Here is a 16,338-nt window from a genome sequence, read left to right as displayed (position 1 = left end):
TATGTAAATTGGTGTATTTTCAGTGCTGATGTAGAGGATAATATTGAATAAATATAGCAGCGATAAATGATTCTGATGACTGCTTCACCATAATGTGTTTTTGCGTTTGTGTTTCAGCAAAAGCATGTACTGTAAAATGTATAAGCTTAACAGTAAGTATGCTTTTTTTAAGTTTTATTTTACCATATATTACTAAAAAAGAATTTATGAAAAAATATTGTTTTACTACTTACTATTAGGCAAAAAACAACCTTTTTTCTTAATGTAAATTATTATCCCTAGTAGTTTAAAGTTGAAGTGGACCATCTTGTTGAAAGCACATATTCTACTTTTTAATCCCAACCAAATGTGTCCTTGTAAGTAGAACAGGATACTATGTAACATCATCCTATGTTTGCTTTTACAGATTTACAAAAATCGTGATCTTACAAAGTACCTAATTGTAATACCAAAAGCAATTGTACGATTTGAACATCCAAGTTTGTAAACAACAAATGAACATCCCACCCTGTTCATGTCATGGCCACACTCCCTCCACCTCCCAGCCCTTCTCTCATTTTATGAAATAATGCAACGTCACTTTTCTTCCTTCAAATTTGGTTCGAAATATCATGCAAATAATACTGAATCGTGAACCCAGTATCATGAATGAAATCATATGATCAGTGTGACATCTCTCATAGTTCATTGTGTATTGTAGTAACAGTTGGACACCAAAAGGATAACAACCCTAGACCTCTAATGGTAAAAGTAACGTCTCTTATTTTTTCTGCTGGTCTTAACAAAGCTTTGCAGAGCAGACAGGCCTCTATTCTTAAAGCAGTCCTGGGCACACTGACATTGTTAGGGAACAAAGACCGGACTCCTGACCTGTCCAGAACATCTGTAGCTTTACCCCCAATCCTTTTATTTTCACAGGCTCAATCGGTCACTCTTTTGTCTCTAGCTTTCTTCCCCTAACTATGACTTGGCTAAACACAGACATTCTGGTAGTTCAAAGATCAGAGGTCAAAGATAGGGCACAGAGGAGAGTGATGACTCCGTCATTTTGACCCGAAATTCATCTTCAGCACAGCAACTAGGAGAAAGTTTTCTAAATTTTTGCATCACTGCTCAAGCAAAGCACGTCACCTTCAAAATATGTTTTTGGTATTTTTTTAATTACCTGCATCACCAGCATTAAGCAAATAAGAAAACAATTACTGTCTGCCCCCCCCAGGGGAAAGTTAATTATTCCTCTCTGACTGAAAGAAGCTGAGTAGGAAAGCAGGGACAGGGAATTAAAAGTTGGTGATGTCAACCTTTTAAGCAGTAAAAACTATGAGTAGCCAGTTTATTAGGCACTTTATTAGATTAGAGTAAACTGTGGTGCAAGGACTGCTGTTATGGATGGGTATTATGGGAAACATAACCGTAACTTAACTGGAACATTTACTAAGCATCGGACAAACACACACTTGTTAGTTGAGCAGGACACATCTTTGTATTAGTGCTGTGTATCGGCAAGAACCTGGTGATACGATACAATACAGGGGTTCTGATTCAATATACTGCAATTATATTGCATTGTGATTTTTTTTTTCAAATTTGGAAAAAAACTGTATAAAAAAAAACAACATCTGCATCATCTGCAGAAAATATCATCATCATCCACATCATTTCTGATCAGAACATCAGAAAAGTAGAAGCAGAGTACAACCCTGCTACCTAGTGGTTGGGGTTTAAGCACAATCAACCATTATCTGCCACCAATCTTCAAACTTTTACAAAAATACAAATCAATACTGTGATCGAAAATGTATATAGTATTGCAAAACATAACACAATACTCAAGTTTATCCTTCCTTTGTATGTGCTTCAACTGATTCATTCATAAGACTAATAAACAACAATCAATTTGGGTGGAAGAGAGGGCTCAGTTTGAGCTGGGGTGGGCCCAAAATGGTGGTGGGCCTCCTTAAGCCTTCACAACAGCATGATGATTTTGACATTCTAATATTAAAGACATGGCTTAAGGTGTTTCCAAGTGAATCACATGTTGTAGCTGTCCAATGAAAAACAGGTATCACCATTTTTGTCTATTTTTAGTTTTCTCCATTGTTCCTTTAGCTGCTCTGTACACTGGGTGAATATGTCTGGATGAACAGACCAATAGAAATCCTCCAAATTACTTCAAATAAACTTTTATTCCCAATTTAAAGTTAAGAACATTCTTATCCTGTTGTCACCATTCTGGAGATGCATGTTTTTTTATTGGACAGCGATGATAAAAAAACACAATGACACATCACACTAAAGCAGACAGAAACAGCCATACATCACTACACATGTGAATTTCAACAGTGTGCATCTGTTAACTGCACAAGACTACTACGAATGTATGAATAATGCCTCGAATGTTCCTCAAGCGGTCACAATCGGGGAAGCCCAAAGAATAAATAATGAGACATTTGCTCTACCACAGTCTAAAGCTCAGTATTCCTGGTCAATAACAGTAAAAACAAACAAAGGGCACATATCACCCATCAAAGCCATGAGTCAGTACCTCATTACATCACCCTACACCCATCACGCGAGTCCTACAGAACAGAAGAAGAAAGTTCAAGGACTCACACGTTGGTAGTGAAGACTCCGTAGATGATGTCCTGTTCAGGCAGGTAGAAGGTGCTCTGGAGCTCGTGGTAGTAGAAGGGCACGTCTCCAGAGCGGGAGCAGTTCAGCCTGGCCTTCATAAAAGTGGTCCAAGTGTCCTCCAGCAGAAAACGGCCGCCAACATCATTCTGACAAACACGGGCCACTCGTGAATACACAGCCTTCCCGCAGTCTTGCTCCACTGCTGTCTCTCGTAGGAAGAAATAGGTGAAGCGTCCGACCTCGTACGCAGAGACAAAGTGAGGTTCTGAATAGAGGAATAGAGTTTGAAGCAGGAAGATGGAGAAAATAAAAAATTGTGTATTGCTACAACAGCTAGCCTGCATGTAGACTGCTGCCTTCTTTATGCCTGTTATTATATTAATTTGCATGTAAACTTTTATTTTGTTTCTATTTGGTTCTATCTGGGACCCGTAGGCCTCTGTAAGGGTCAGTGTTGGTGACTATATATTATGCGAAAAAAAGTTACTACTATTCATAGGAGAGCAGCGAGGCAGAGAACACTGGTACCTAAAAGAAACACAAATAGTCATCTCATATTAACCCTTGTGTAGTCTTATTGGATAAAAATAAAAACCCACCACTATGTTTAACAGCAGAGACCTCTGAGCACAAACAAACAGTCACAAGTGTACATTTTGGATACATATCTTTATAATTGGTGTAACTCTAATACTGCATTATACATTAGGAACATCATATCATCATGTAAAACAATACGGTGGTAGTGGGATAGTGTGGGATGTTTTGCTGCCTCAGGACCTGGAGAACTTGCTGTTACTAAAGGAACTGTGAATTCTGCTCTGTATCAGACAATTTTTGAGCACACTGTCAGTTCATCTGTCCATAAGCTGAAGCTGGTTATGCACCAGGTAATGCAGCAGGACAATGACCCAAACAGAAAAGCCCAATCTATGTCTGAATGGCTAAAAAAACCCAAAAACAAACGTAAGTTTTGGGGAGGTCTAGTCACTCCAGTCCTTATTTCAACCCAGTGGAGATGCTGTAGCAGGGGTTCAAACAAGACGTTCATCCTACTAGCATATCAGAATGAAAGTAGTCAGTACAACATATACACAATTTGATAAGAAATTAAAAGAGGTAATTCGACAATTTATTTTTTTACCAGCGACCTGCATGTTGGATAACTTCATTTAACTTTCAACACAACTTTATTTTGGGTTTAAAGATCTAAAAGCATTCACTGAGATAAATTTGTAATCTAATAAAATATGTAATAGTATAGACAATTTGGAAGGGGCAAACACTTCAGCACTTTATGTTACTGACTTTACAAAAGTGCTCCATAATGCTTAAAAAAAAAAAACTGTTTGATGCATAGATCCCACTGGCAAGGTCGATTAATTAAATAAGGTTAGTTGGTGATACAATTAACTGTCAGTTACAGTCTAATTCAAAAGCACTCTTGCAGTCAGAATCTGACCAGTGATGAATGAGCTAGAGAGGCTGATTAACTGTGAGGCAGATGGGCTACAGTCTGTAATAATAAATCTATATATAAGTGGAACTCGTAAAGATGCCAGTGAGTGGGATAAAAATACAGAGGTTTGTAATAAAGTGAAGCTTTGTATACCATTAAGCCATTTGGAGTTGTACTGGGCGGTCCGCAGAGGGGGCAGGGTGCCTAGGCTACGGTAGATGACGGGGTCACGGCCGGAGAAATCAATAACCGTGGCGGCATAAAGTTCTCCGCTGTCTGTCAGCATGGCGGTGGAGTTGTGTTTGGGGTCATATGGGCAGCGAGCGACTCCGTTTACTGAATCAATGACCTGAGCAAGATCCGAAACGGGCCGGGAGGTGCAGACGGGCGAAAAGGCGTTAGTGCCACACACAAAGAGACGGGCATCATTCAGGAGGAGAACACGAATGTAATTCTGACACTCATCCTGAGAGAAAGAGCGAGAGAGAGAGAGAGAGAGAGAGAGAGAGAGAGAGAGAGACATCAGTAATATAACAATAGTTTTTTACATTGTGTCAAACTTTGATGATGAACAGACCAATAGAAATTTTATATATATTTTTTTTATATATACACTAATATTAGAATAAACACAAATAAAATGTACACAATAATGCCAACCCACTATTAACTGTAGTTATAAGATAAGATAATCCTTTATTAGTCCCACAGTGGGGAAATTCTCAGTGTCACAGCAGAAAGGGATAGAAAGACACTCAGTTACAAAAAAATTTAGATAAATAAATAAGAAATAAATAAGAAATTATCACCCAATACTGATCAATGCTTGGTTGCAATTTTTTTTATATTGCACTTGTCCAGGTGATGATACTACTTGCCTAAACTATGCTCACACTTAGTTTTTACAAAGCTAACAAACCCACTTATTTCCAAGATGAACTGTAAAGGTTTTACATAGGGGGGGGGGGCACGAGAGAGAGAAAGAGCTAGAGAGAAAAGACAAAAGAGAGAGTAGATCTTGATAAATGAAAATGATTAAACTCACATTAGTATTGTCTAAAATGCATCTCATTCCCAAACACCACCTCCAGCCCCCCTGATGCCCCTTCACCTCTCTCTCACCTCTGTTTTTCCTTTACTCTGACAGGACCTCAGTGTGTCTTCATCTACCCCCCACTCGGCACCCTGCAACACACACACGGAGAGAGTAAGAGAGAGAGAGAGAGAGAAAGAGAGAGACACACACACAAAAGTTATTTGTAATTTTTTTATTCTATTCGATACCTTTACATGTACACTTTGAATGTTACAAACACAACATAATCAAAAGTATTTTTAGATTTTTTTTGTTTATAAGTCATTAATTGTTTATGTGACTTACTTAAAATTCTTTGTTTTTAAGATTCTCAGTTTTATAGGTGTCAAGTGATTCATCCATCCTACAGACTTAACATTAAAACCACAAAATACAATGACAGATGACATCATTGTTTTCAATTTGGAAGCAAAAACCTCTTAATTAATATTTGCTACCAAACAACTTGCTGAAAAACAAAACGGCAGTTGGGCCTCTTTGGCAGAGCTGTGTGATCCGACGAGTAATCTGATCACTACTTGTCCTGGGTGTTCAAGTGGTTAAGTGAAAATGCACGTTAAAGCAACATTATGGAGCATTTCTACCCTATAATAACAGCTCCACTGACTTGTATTAGGGATGCATGTGTCCAGAAATGCCAAATGGGGCTGTTATTGCATGTGTACAGCTGTGAATTAAACTTCCCCACTGTAGGGGGAGCCCAGGAGTAAAAAAAAAACACTAATTCTCACACAGTCTCACCAAAATCTGAGTTTTCTGGTTTGCAGTTATCAAATCTTTTTTTCAGCCTTTTCCCCGCCCCAAATGTAACTGCTCTCATTACATTTAGTGATTTTAGGCCTCAATGTATACAAGACTGTGGCCTCTGGAGGCTTAAAGAGCACTGGCACGCTTCCATGTTTTTAATTGGAAGTGAGAGCAGCTGATTACATGATGTTTTTGCTGTTTGGAAAGAGCATGACTCAGAGGTCTGGATGGAGCGACTCATCACTTCTGGGAGGAATTACAGCCGTACAGAGTGCTCCGACAATTCCGGTCTGAACCATATTTGAGCACACATTAGCGCCTCTCCTGCTTAGAAGATAGCAAACACAGCAAATTCATCACAACCAATTAGAAGATGCTTGTGAGCGTGTATGTGAGAGTGAGAGTAAATCAATATTTGCATTGTGAATGCATACACATGCTGCTCTTAGCTTCTTTACTGATAATGAACACACTGTGATAAGACACAAAGCGCCTTCAGCCATATCACACTCTCTCCTGATTAACTGTCCAAGGGCATCTCCCCCAGACGCCACTGCCCTTTACCTGCTGTGCTGAGCAAGTGTTCAGCAGTGGTTAAGGTTAACAAGATTGATTGATTATAAATGTATGATTTTTCATCACCATTATTTTCATTCAGTATTTATCTATTTGATCAGGAACAGTTCAGAAACACACACAGCAAACCGCAAAGAAAAGTCCACCATGTTAAAGTGCACCTCAAGATTAATAGCCCATTTTGAATACAGCATTTTCATGATGATAACTATTACATTTGCATGCGTCTGCCTATTCAGCCTACCCACCCATTCACACACACAAGGCTGAAGAAGTGTTTTGGCCAATCCTGCTTTTCTTACAGTGGAGACCCATTAGCACTACAAATAGGCTTATTTGGACGATTTTACATTTTTAAGATGTACTAGAAAAGCAGCTCAAAGGCAGTCAGAGCACTAGAATCACTGACAATATGTTGGGTTTTCATGTTCCACCATGCAATAGTTCCACAGTACAGTCTCTAAACTGTTCTGGTACATTCTGAGAACGCACCTTACTGTGGTGGGTTGTGAGAGTGCTCTGCTAGGACAAAGTGAAAAACAAAAGGATCAGAACTGGATTGGGCCTGAAAGCGATATCCGTTCCTTTAAAATAGGCCTAGGTTTGCCTTGATCCCGAGTCACTGGATTGAATTGAGATGCCCCTACTCTGTCAACATAATAGTGTTCTGAAATTATTTTAGCGATTAGAGCAATTTTAAGATTTCCACATTAAAAACGTAAAAAAATACTAACAATATGGCATATTTCAAACCCAACAGTCCCCAAAAAAATTTAAATACACCACAGAGCACACAAAATCCTCCATATGATTAATTAACCCCTTAAACGCTTGGTTTCCCATTCAGCTATTAGTTCTAATGCAAAAAATAATAGCTTTTAGGTTTAGCAGACTGTGTGGAGTCCCACAGGGCTCTATTTTGGGGCCTATGAAACTGATTTTAGTTATGACAGTACTGTTGTTATGAGAGTGAGGAAGTATAGGCTTATATACAGGGTCTAACCTAATAAGAAGCAACAGAAATGTTGCTGAAAGTCTGACATACTTTCAAGCCCTGAGTAAGTAAAGCAAAATATATATATTTTTTAAAATGTGCGAGTCCCACAGCGGTGTGGAATGGCACTATGCAGACGGGGCCTGACGGTGGAAAAGAGACTATTGATTCTGCTCAGTCCCCAGTTTATATTCTGCTGTGGTCCTGAACTGGGCAGTCTCTGTTCAGCAAAATCAATTTATCATCGCTCTGTAAAGCGGCTGAAGCCTGTCTGTGTGCTGAATGGAGGAAAGAGCGATGGTGCTTTATACTGGCTGAGGGCAGGGGTTAGGGGTTAGGGTAAATTTATACTGATTATCATCTGCCCTGGGGGAAGCTTTACAACACTGAAAACAATCAAAGGCCCAGCCACTGATAAGCTAAGACAAATACGCACACACGCGCACACAAACCATTTCCCCAAGTCTCTGTTTGATTACGACAAACTTATCAGAGTGATTAGAGTCTGGTTTCAGGACTCAGTCCAGCAGGGAACAGCCTGACCAGACATGCAGCCTTAGGCAAAAGAAGTCTGCTCCAATGAGGTGTTGTTAAATATAAGGGAAAATATGTTTTTATACACATTTCCACATACAGCATTACTGCTGTTTATTTTCTCAAGATATAAAAATTCTATAAACAAAATGAATGTATATATATATATATATATATATATATATATATATATATATATATATATATATATATATGTGTGTGTGTGTGTGTGTGCGCTAAAGTAATAGCACATTTAATGTCATGTTTAATTTTTTCCCAATGTGTTACATTCAGTAACTGTAAAATGTGCATGAAAATTCCATATTTGTTTGTTTCTTGCAGATTTATTACTAAACGTTTCACTTGAATGAATAAAATACAGATTTTAAATGCAGCCCAAACATTTGTATAAGACTGTACTGTTTCTGCCCTAAAACAAATCTTGTGACTAGTGTATTTCTGCAGAAAACCATTAACCTAATAGTTCATAATCCTAGTCCCCATGCATTCCACACATGACTCAAGTGCACAAAAGGACTTCTAATAAGGAACTCCAGGTCTGGGGGGGAAACTCCTGTATTCTTTATTGATCACTGTGTAGAGTGACCAATACAGTACACCATACAGGCTAGAAGGAAGCCCACACTCCTGAACTTTTTGATGTAGTTTAGTTTGATATAATTTAGAGGACACAGTGACATCCCAGGAGAAATGTACACAGGCTTTGGAATATAACAAAAACTCAAGTTAATAACTGGGTGACATGGATCAATTTTTGAAACCAGTGACTTTGATCTGTATGCTAATGGCGCGCTACAAAATGACATGACATGAATGAAAAGTAATAGGTTCATGCTCCATCCGTCTATGTGTTCTTTTGTAGCTACTGCTCCTAGTAACTACATGGCTTCTACAATGTTAGTCTTGTTCATTCTATTGAACTTTTTAACTGTTGTTAAAAAACTGTGGTTGGTGGTTGGTGTGGCGCAACAGATAACACCACTACCTGCCACTGAGCTACCACACCATGTGGGAGACTGGGGTTCGATTCCCGGTCTGGGTGACTATGCTGCGCTACACCAATAAGAGTCCTTGGGCAAGACTCCTAACACTACACTAAACCACCTCTGTAATACGAGTTACCTTGTAAGTCGCTCTGGATAAGAGCGTCTGCTAAATGCCATAAATGTAAATGTAAATGTTAAAACAGCTATATTTTAGTGCATAATTTATGCAAAATGTATGATTGTTACATATAAAAACAAGTTTAACATCCAATTGATAAGCATATCAAAGTATACCTGCTTGTGACTGTTTACATGAATACACAATTAAACTGCTCAAAAGGAGCACTTATATATTTAGAAATAAAATGTATTATAAAGTTAATTCATTATTTATTTATTTGATTGATTGTGGGGACAAGATTTGAGGAGGTGTACAAAATTTGTACAAAATTTTAAATTTGCATCAGACTTGTGGTGACAAGCTTGGGGTGCCACAACTTTTGTGTATTGCCTCTTTTTTTCTTTTTTTTTGTACTCTTAAATTGTACAACATAATGATACACTAATCTTGCCCTAAAATTCCATCATTATTTGCATTAGACGTTTGCCGTTTTATCTTTTTGTTCATTACTTTTTTTTATTTACTAAACTATTCACAGTAACAAAGATATTGACCAGGGGTGCCCACACCTTTGCATGCCTCAATAAAATAAAATAAAAAAGCATTGCTTTGAAAGCTTAGGTACCTGTTGAGTTGAATCAGGTGTGCCAGTGTACAAAATAACAAAAAGGTGAGGGGTATTAGCTTCTCAGTACTGATACTAATAATCACTGGATTATCCTGCTGAAAAGTAACACTGGCTCTTCTTTCAGCGTTTCAAAGCAGAAAAGCTCAGTCAAAACATCTCTGATTTGGATGATTAGGCCACAGGGCGCAAGATCCGAACGCATTTCTATTCTCCAAAGAGGGAAAGCTGGATACACGATTTTCACAAAGTTTTTCTCAAATAGGGCTGATCTACACACACACACATCCACACCCACACACACATCCACTGCACAATTCAAAAGGGCTCTCTGTTGCTCTCTGAAACTCTTGAGACCGATGTAGAACATGCAGATTAGAATAACTCTCAGAGTAAACGCAACTCCCTTAACACACACAAACACAATCAGAGCTGTGTTACTGAAGTTTATGCTGGAAATTCATTCCTCTCTAAGCAAGCTCCGTGGTTCCATGCCTGTCAGAGAGACAATCTGTTGCAAAAGAGACCAAAGTGAGAAGTAAAAAAAAGAACAGGGATGCTCAGTCAATAAAGTTAGGAAATAAGAGGTAGAATTTGGGACTAGTCCTCCTGGATTTGCATTAGGCCTCAAAGCCTTGCATTACAAAGCCTGCCTGTACTGTCCCACAAATCAGTGTCTTAAAGGCAATAATATATCCTGAGTTGCTAAAGTAGTGACCGCCCACTGCTAGCTGTTAGTGTTTAGCTGTGTTAGCGTTAGCCATTCGCTTCTTGTTCACCCATTAAAATAACACCGCACCACCCTTATTTCCACCATTATTTGCTACGTTCCAGTCATAGTCAGGAAAGCAGAGAGTATCGTCAGGTATTTGCCGCCAATGCTGAAGGACATTTAACCCAGCAGAGTGATAAAAAACGCAGTCAGGATTTACAGCCAACCCTGGACACCACCTCTTTCATCCATTTCCCTCTGTTAGAAAACTCAGGACTATCAAAGCAAGCTCGACTAGACATGCGAACAGCTCTTTCCCTAAAGCGGTGGCTCTCATTAACTGCAGTGGGCATCCCGCACTTCACAAAGAACTTTATAACCCCACTCTAAACTTCAAAACTCCACTCTATACTATCTACAACATAGCTTACTGTAAATAATAGTACATTTTATGTTTCGTAGATATTTCTTTGTACATATTGACATATTCTACTTCAGCTTCTTCACATTGAAGTTTTTCCACACACACTTTTGAGAAGTAAATTTTTTTATTTCTCATTCTTATGAGTTTGTCAACAGTCTGTGGTCACATCTAATCTGGCTTGGTCTGTGCACACATATACGACATGGAGCATAATCAACAAAGTTAGTGTAGTGTAGAGCAAGGTAGCAACACTGCCTTCCTTGTGGTAGACTAGGGTACAATTCCCTGGCCAGGCAAGCACATCACACTATACACCTTTAACACCCATAACGCAGCAAGACTTATTACACATTAAGGTGTGTTATTCAGGAACTACATGGACCTCTGTAAAAACTGGTAATAGAGCAAGTCTGTAATAACATTCTTGGCCCACTGGTGGGCCCTAGGCTTTGTCAAGACTCCTTTTTAGGAGCATTAAAAAAGAAATCTTAAAATAAAGAACCATGTTAGTAATAGAGAAGTGTGAGAGATGTGTAAACACATTTGACTGCACAACTGCTACCCAAATGCGCTGGCTGTAGGCTTAAAATACGTTTACCACTGATCAGAGCTGCTCTTTTTCATGGCTCACTTTGACAAAAACGAAGTACTCTGTCATCAAATACTACTTTATCACCAGGCAAATCCAAGCATCAGTCCAACGTCGACTCATTTCTTTCAACAACTCTCTGCAGATTCTTCATTAATCTCTTCAGCTTGATCAGAGCTGCGCACAGAGCCAGACGGGTACGTCCATCAAACAGCTAAACAGCTCCCGAGGTCAGAGATCTGCTGCCTATGGATGTTCAGAGGGGTTCTGTTTTCAGTCCAACACACTCACCTTACACACTCATCACTCTCCTCTAAACTCTCCCACTCATTCCTCGTTCCCTGTTTCCCTGTGTCTCAGCTTTGCATGCAGCAACACGGCTAATGTACCATTCTCTCAATAAATCCAGCATGTACCGCTATAGGAAACACAGTAGATAAACACGGATGTGGAATGACTGCGAAAGAAAGTTTCTACAGTGCAGAGAAGACTTCCGAGGTTGCATGCGAGTGTGTGATTTGAAGAGACAGACAGTTGTAAGGGTTAGGGTTAAGGGTCAGGCTTGTGGACATGGTCATGAGGTCACTCTACATCACTGACATTTTGACAGGCAGTTGAGAAATGGAGAGCTGAGAAAGAGTGGGGGGAGGGTGAGAGGGATGCACATCCACAGTATCCCACTTACAACAGCAAAAGCCGCATTTGCCACAATTGCTTACACAGACGTCTTCATGCAACACCACTGTTTCTCGCACTGACACACAACTATTAATGGTCCCGCACCACATTGTTCCCTTCAGTGATAACATGTTTTTTGCACAAAGAAACAGTTGAAAAACGTTTGATGTAGACTGACAGTTTTATATTGCACCTCTACACACTACATCCCTCATCCACCACATACCATATGTGAACCACGCAGCAAATGTGCAAATGCTACAATGCTAAATGTTACATATACATTCATGATATACCCACATATACCCACTGTGTAAAAGACGTATGTCATCGCAGTGTCCGTCATATATTTCAAAACCAGAGCATAATGTAGATCATACTGGTATTAATCCAAAACTACAACTACAACACTACACAAAACTACAACAACTACAAAGAGTAAACTGTACACTTCATTAGAAAATCTGGCATTCGTAGGAATTAGACAGGTAGGTCACCTTGCAAGACAAAAAGGAACACAACTGAGAAGGAACTGATCTTCATAATCTGTGATGTGTTGTTACCCTGTAAGATAGACATATGTAGAACCCAGCTAGGATTTGCAAGACAGTTGTTGTTGGTATTTCAGCTGGTACTTCTGTTTGTGTTTGGTATGTAAATTGTATTATTGGTATTTGGTATTTCTGGAAGAACTGTTGGTATTATATATATATGTTTTTTATTGGTGTTACTATTGGTGTTCCCCTTTGGTATTTGTTATTACTGTTGGCATTTTGGGGTATTTTGTATTGCCATTAGTATTTGGTATTTCTGAAAGTACTGTTGGTATCTGGTATCACAGTTGATGTTTAATATTACAGTTGGTATTTGCGGATATTTGGTATTTCTGGACATACTGTTAGTATATGGTATTGTTCATATTTGGTATTTCTGGTAGTACTGTTGGTATTTAGTATTACAGTTGGGGTTTAATATTATGGTTGGCATTCGCTGACATTTGGAATTTTTGGAAATACTGTTAGTATATGATATTGTTCACATTTGGTATTTCAGGAAGTACTGTTGGTATTTAGCATTGCTGTTCGATATCACCCTCAGTATTTGCCAGTTCTGGAAATATTGTTGGTATTTAATATTAATTGTATTTGTCATTTTTGTTAGTATTGGATATTTTGTGTTGACACCAATATCAAGTACAGCTGAACTTTGAAGATTCTGATTCTGAGCATCAGGAAGCTTGAAATTTATAAATAACATCAGGCTGACATGCTCCTGTCTTATCTACACCACCAAACTGGCACTCACACACACAGATGTCTGTCCAGCTGTGAGTTTGATGTGCATATCTGTGTATGTGTGAGTGCAATCTTAAACAGGTGAAAGCACTTAAAAAGAGGCGTGTGTGTGTGTGTGCCTGGCATTAGATGAAATGGCTGCGTGTGTGTGTGTTTAAGTGAGAACATTACTCAGCTTACCTGCAAAAGAGAGAGATCAGTCAGACTCAGTCTGAAAAGATAGTTTCTAAAGACAGAGAGAAAGAGGAAGACATGGGAGAGAGACAAGAGAACAGTAGAGAAGAGAATATTAGAACGGAGAGCAATTTTGGCTTCTCGTGTGTGTGTGTATATATATAAATGTGTGTGTGGAGGGTTAGCGTTAGTTACCTGGCCCCCACTATCAGCTGGTTTCTGCTGAGGTCCACAGTGAGCTGAGAATAATCGAACACTTCAGACATTGAAAAGGACAAGAGCCAGGGGCTCAGAGCTACAGAGAGAGAGAGAGAGAGAGATGAATTAATTCAATTACAACACATGTTAATAAAGCATACTGTAACTGATACACAATATCAATTATTGTATTGTGTAGGTAGAACATGGACCTTTTAAAGCAGCAGTATGCAAGAACTGATATTTCTTGCTTTACGCTTTACACATGCATTTCTGGACAAGCTAAAAGATACAAACCCAGTGCCTGAAGTGAAAGAAGCCTGTGGACTGAGGCGGTACAGTAATATTACAAGATTTCACACAAATACGACAGTTTTTATGAGCATTGTCCCGCCCGCTTCTTCGAAAGAGGATGTTGTGGAAATCTGCATAATCACAGAAGCCAGAGCAAACTGCAAGCAGTTCTTTTGTGAATTTTACAGCCAAACTCTACAAACTACTCATGAGGTTTGTGTCTGATTTGACCAGTTTATGTTTTTGTGTTGGTAATCTGACCTTCCGATTCCAGTATTTTGGTCTCTCTCCATTCACAATGACAGAATCTTGGTCTTGTCTGACTGGAAATAACTACCCAGCAGCATTGCAAAGATGGCCTGCTGAGTCAACAAACTTTTGCTGGCAGCATGCTGAGCTCGGAGTAGCAAGGACAGAGACACTATTCTTCCCATTACAGTCAGTGGAGCATCAATATGATTCTGAAGCTGCTAAATAAGGCACATACAGTCAGCTGCTATTCAAGGCAAACTGGATGATGGTGCTTTAAACAGAACCTGAATGAATTCTGTTTCTCTTTACAGGATGAGGGTGCAGAGCAGAATAGGGAGCAGTTAAAGTATGGCCGAATATGCTAAGCTTTATTTGGGACTGATGACAAAATAAGACGTGGCCAAAATCACAAAGGCTCCCTAGAAGTAATTCCCACACTCCCAATATAGAACAAGTCCTGCCTGAACAGTGTGTTACACAGACAGCAACCATGTTAAAATCTCTAGCAGTCAACCACTGGTGTACACACATCGGTGTCTAGTTCACACCAGTGTCCAGCTGTTCAAACACCAAACACCTGTTCAGCAGCTGTTCTGCTAGCCACAAGCAGAAGGATGCACTCTGCGTCTCAGCATTTGGTTACTGCTTCTGCCCTCGACTCCCTCCAACACCACACTGTTAACACTACACAGTACTGTGAAAAATTTTTTTTACATAATCCCATTTCTCTTGGCAATAATGGTTTCTTCCTAAACAGGGTTAAACAAACACAATGACATACATGAACTCACTACTTTTTGCATGATTTATTGGTGATTTAATGGTGAAATTAATGCTCACTGCCCAGAATATTGTTTTCTTCACTGGTAGAGAGGGCATTAATGTGGTTGTCAAAGTTGTCTAATGTGTAAATATGATCATCTTTTAACGCCACTAATATCTTTAACTGCGTCGACATATTTCCCTTTTTAAACTAGAGCCAGAGATGGACTTATTATGTTTGCCTATAACAGGTGTGTGATGTCTGCACCAAAACGGTCATGTGTCTAATAATATGCAAGGTATTTCAAGCTAACTGAGGTCTGTGTGGTCAGGTCTTATTTTTCTAGAAAAACTTCAAGCAAAGTCTTTGATTTTATTTGTGCAACCGGGTGGAATTTCATACATGTTCTCCAGCTGCTTTTTAGTTAGTTATATAGTTAGATTTTCCATTTCACATTGGTTTATTAATTGGTTGATGGAGTTTCACAATTGATTCGAGTTAAACAGCTCACAAAATGACTGAACGGAGCTGAAACATTACCAGAGTTGGGCATCACTAAGACACAGGCCCACAGTAAATGTTTGGCAGTACACTGTAAAATATAATTTAAAAAAATACATAAACTACACAAAACATGATTTTTTCTAAATTGCTTTATTAACTAAATTAGGGACTACCAATAGTAATTACTTTTAAGCAGGGAACACAATTCTGTAATCTTTCTACTGTATTCAGCTGTTGCATAATCTACTAAAGAGAGCTGGGCTTGGAAACGGGTGCTGGTCATTTGCAAAAGTCAATGCCCAAACGTTGCAGTTATAATGCAGTGCTTTCTGCCACGAGCAGGTGGTGTAGCTAGTGTTCCTCTAACTTTGAACTTGTGAACCTTGCTTCTAACTGGATTTCTAGGAATTTGCAGAGCCTTTTATATCCCTTTCCTTGTTTGTGAAAACTCTCTATCACTCTTATATGACACCTGACGCAACTAATGAAGGCCTTGATTAGCAGATGTGTGCTCTTATGAGGTCTTCTATTCAGAGGGTCGAATAATACTAAGACTGCAATAGTCATTAAACGTTGCATTATGTGTTTATGTTGAATTTGGAGAAACAACCTGATATTAGTTGTGCTGAGATATTTACATTTGTCCTGTATGACTGGTTTAT

The 16,338-nt window shown here is 39.0% G+C and overlaps 1 protein-coding gene across 2 annotated transcripts in view; it reads right to left on the bottom strand.

Annotated features, from left to right (window-relative positions):
* sema5bb (sema domain, seven thrombospondin repeats (type 1 and type 1-like), transmembrane domain (TM) and short cytoplasmic domain, (semaphorin) 5Bb) overlaps window positions 1-16,338 on the bottom strand; it is an 81,403-nt gene that overhangs the window by 23,207 nt on the left and 41,858 nt on the right. For both annotated transcript variants that reach the window (XM_072683998.1, XM_072683999.1), the window contains 5 exons: window positions 13,861-13,960; window positions 13,672-13,717; window positions 5,216-5,278; window positions 4,247-4,559; window positions 2,614-2,899 (listed from right to left, as the gene is read on the bottom strand). In XM_072683998.1, the coding sequence (XP_072540099.1) occupies window positions 2,614-2,899; window positions 4,247-4,559; window positions 5,216-5,278; window positions 13,672-13,717; window positions 13,861-13,960 (808 nt within the window). The remainder of the gene's footprint in view (window positions 1-2,613; window positions 2,900-4,246; window positions 4,560-5,215; window positions 5,279-13,671; window positions 13,718-13,860; window positions 13,961-16,338) is intronic.

This window comes from Salminus brasiliensis, chromosome 7 (genome assembly GCF_030463535.1).
Source record: "Salminus brasiliensis chromosome 7, fSalBra1.hap2, whole genome shotgun sequence".
NCBI lineage: Eukaryota > Metazoa > Chordata > Actinopteri > Characiformes > Bryconidae > Salminus > Salminus brasiliensis.
The sequence above is the reverse complement of the archived record's forward strand: the minus strand, read 5'-3'. Positions and strand labels throughout refer to the sequence as shown.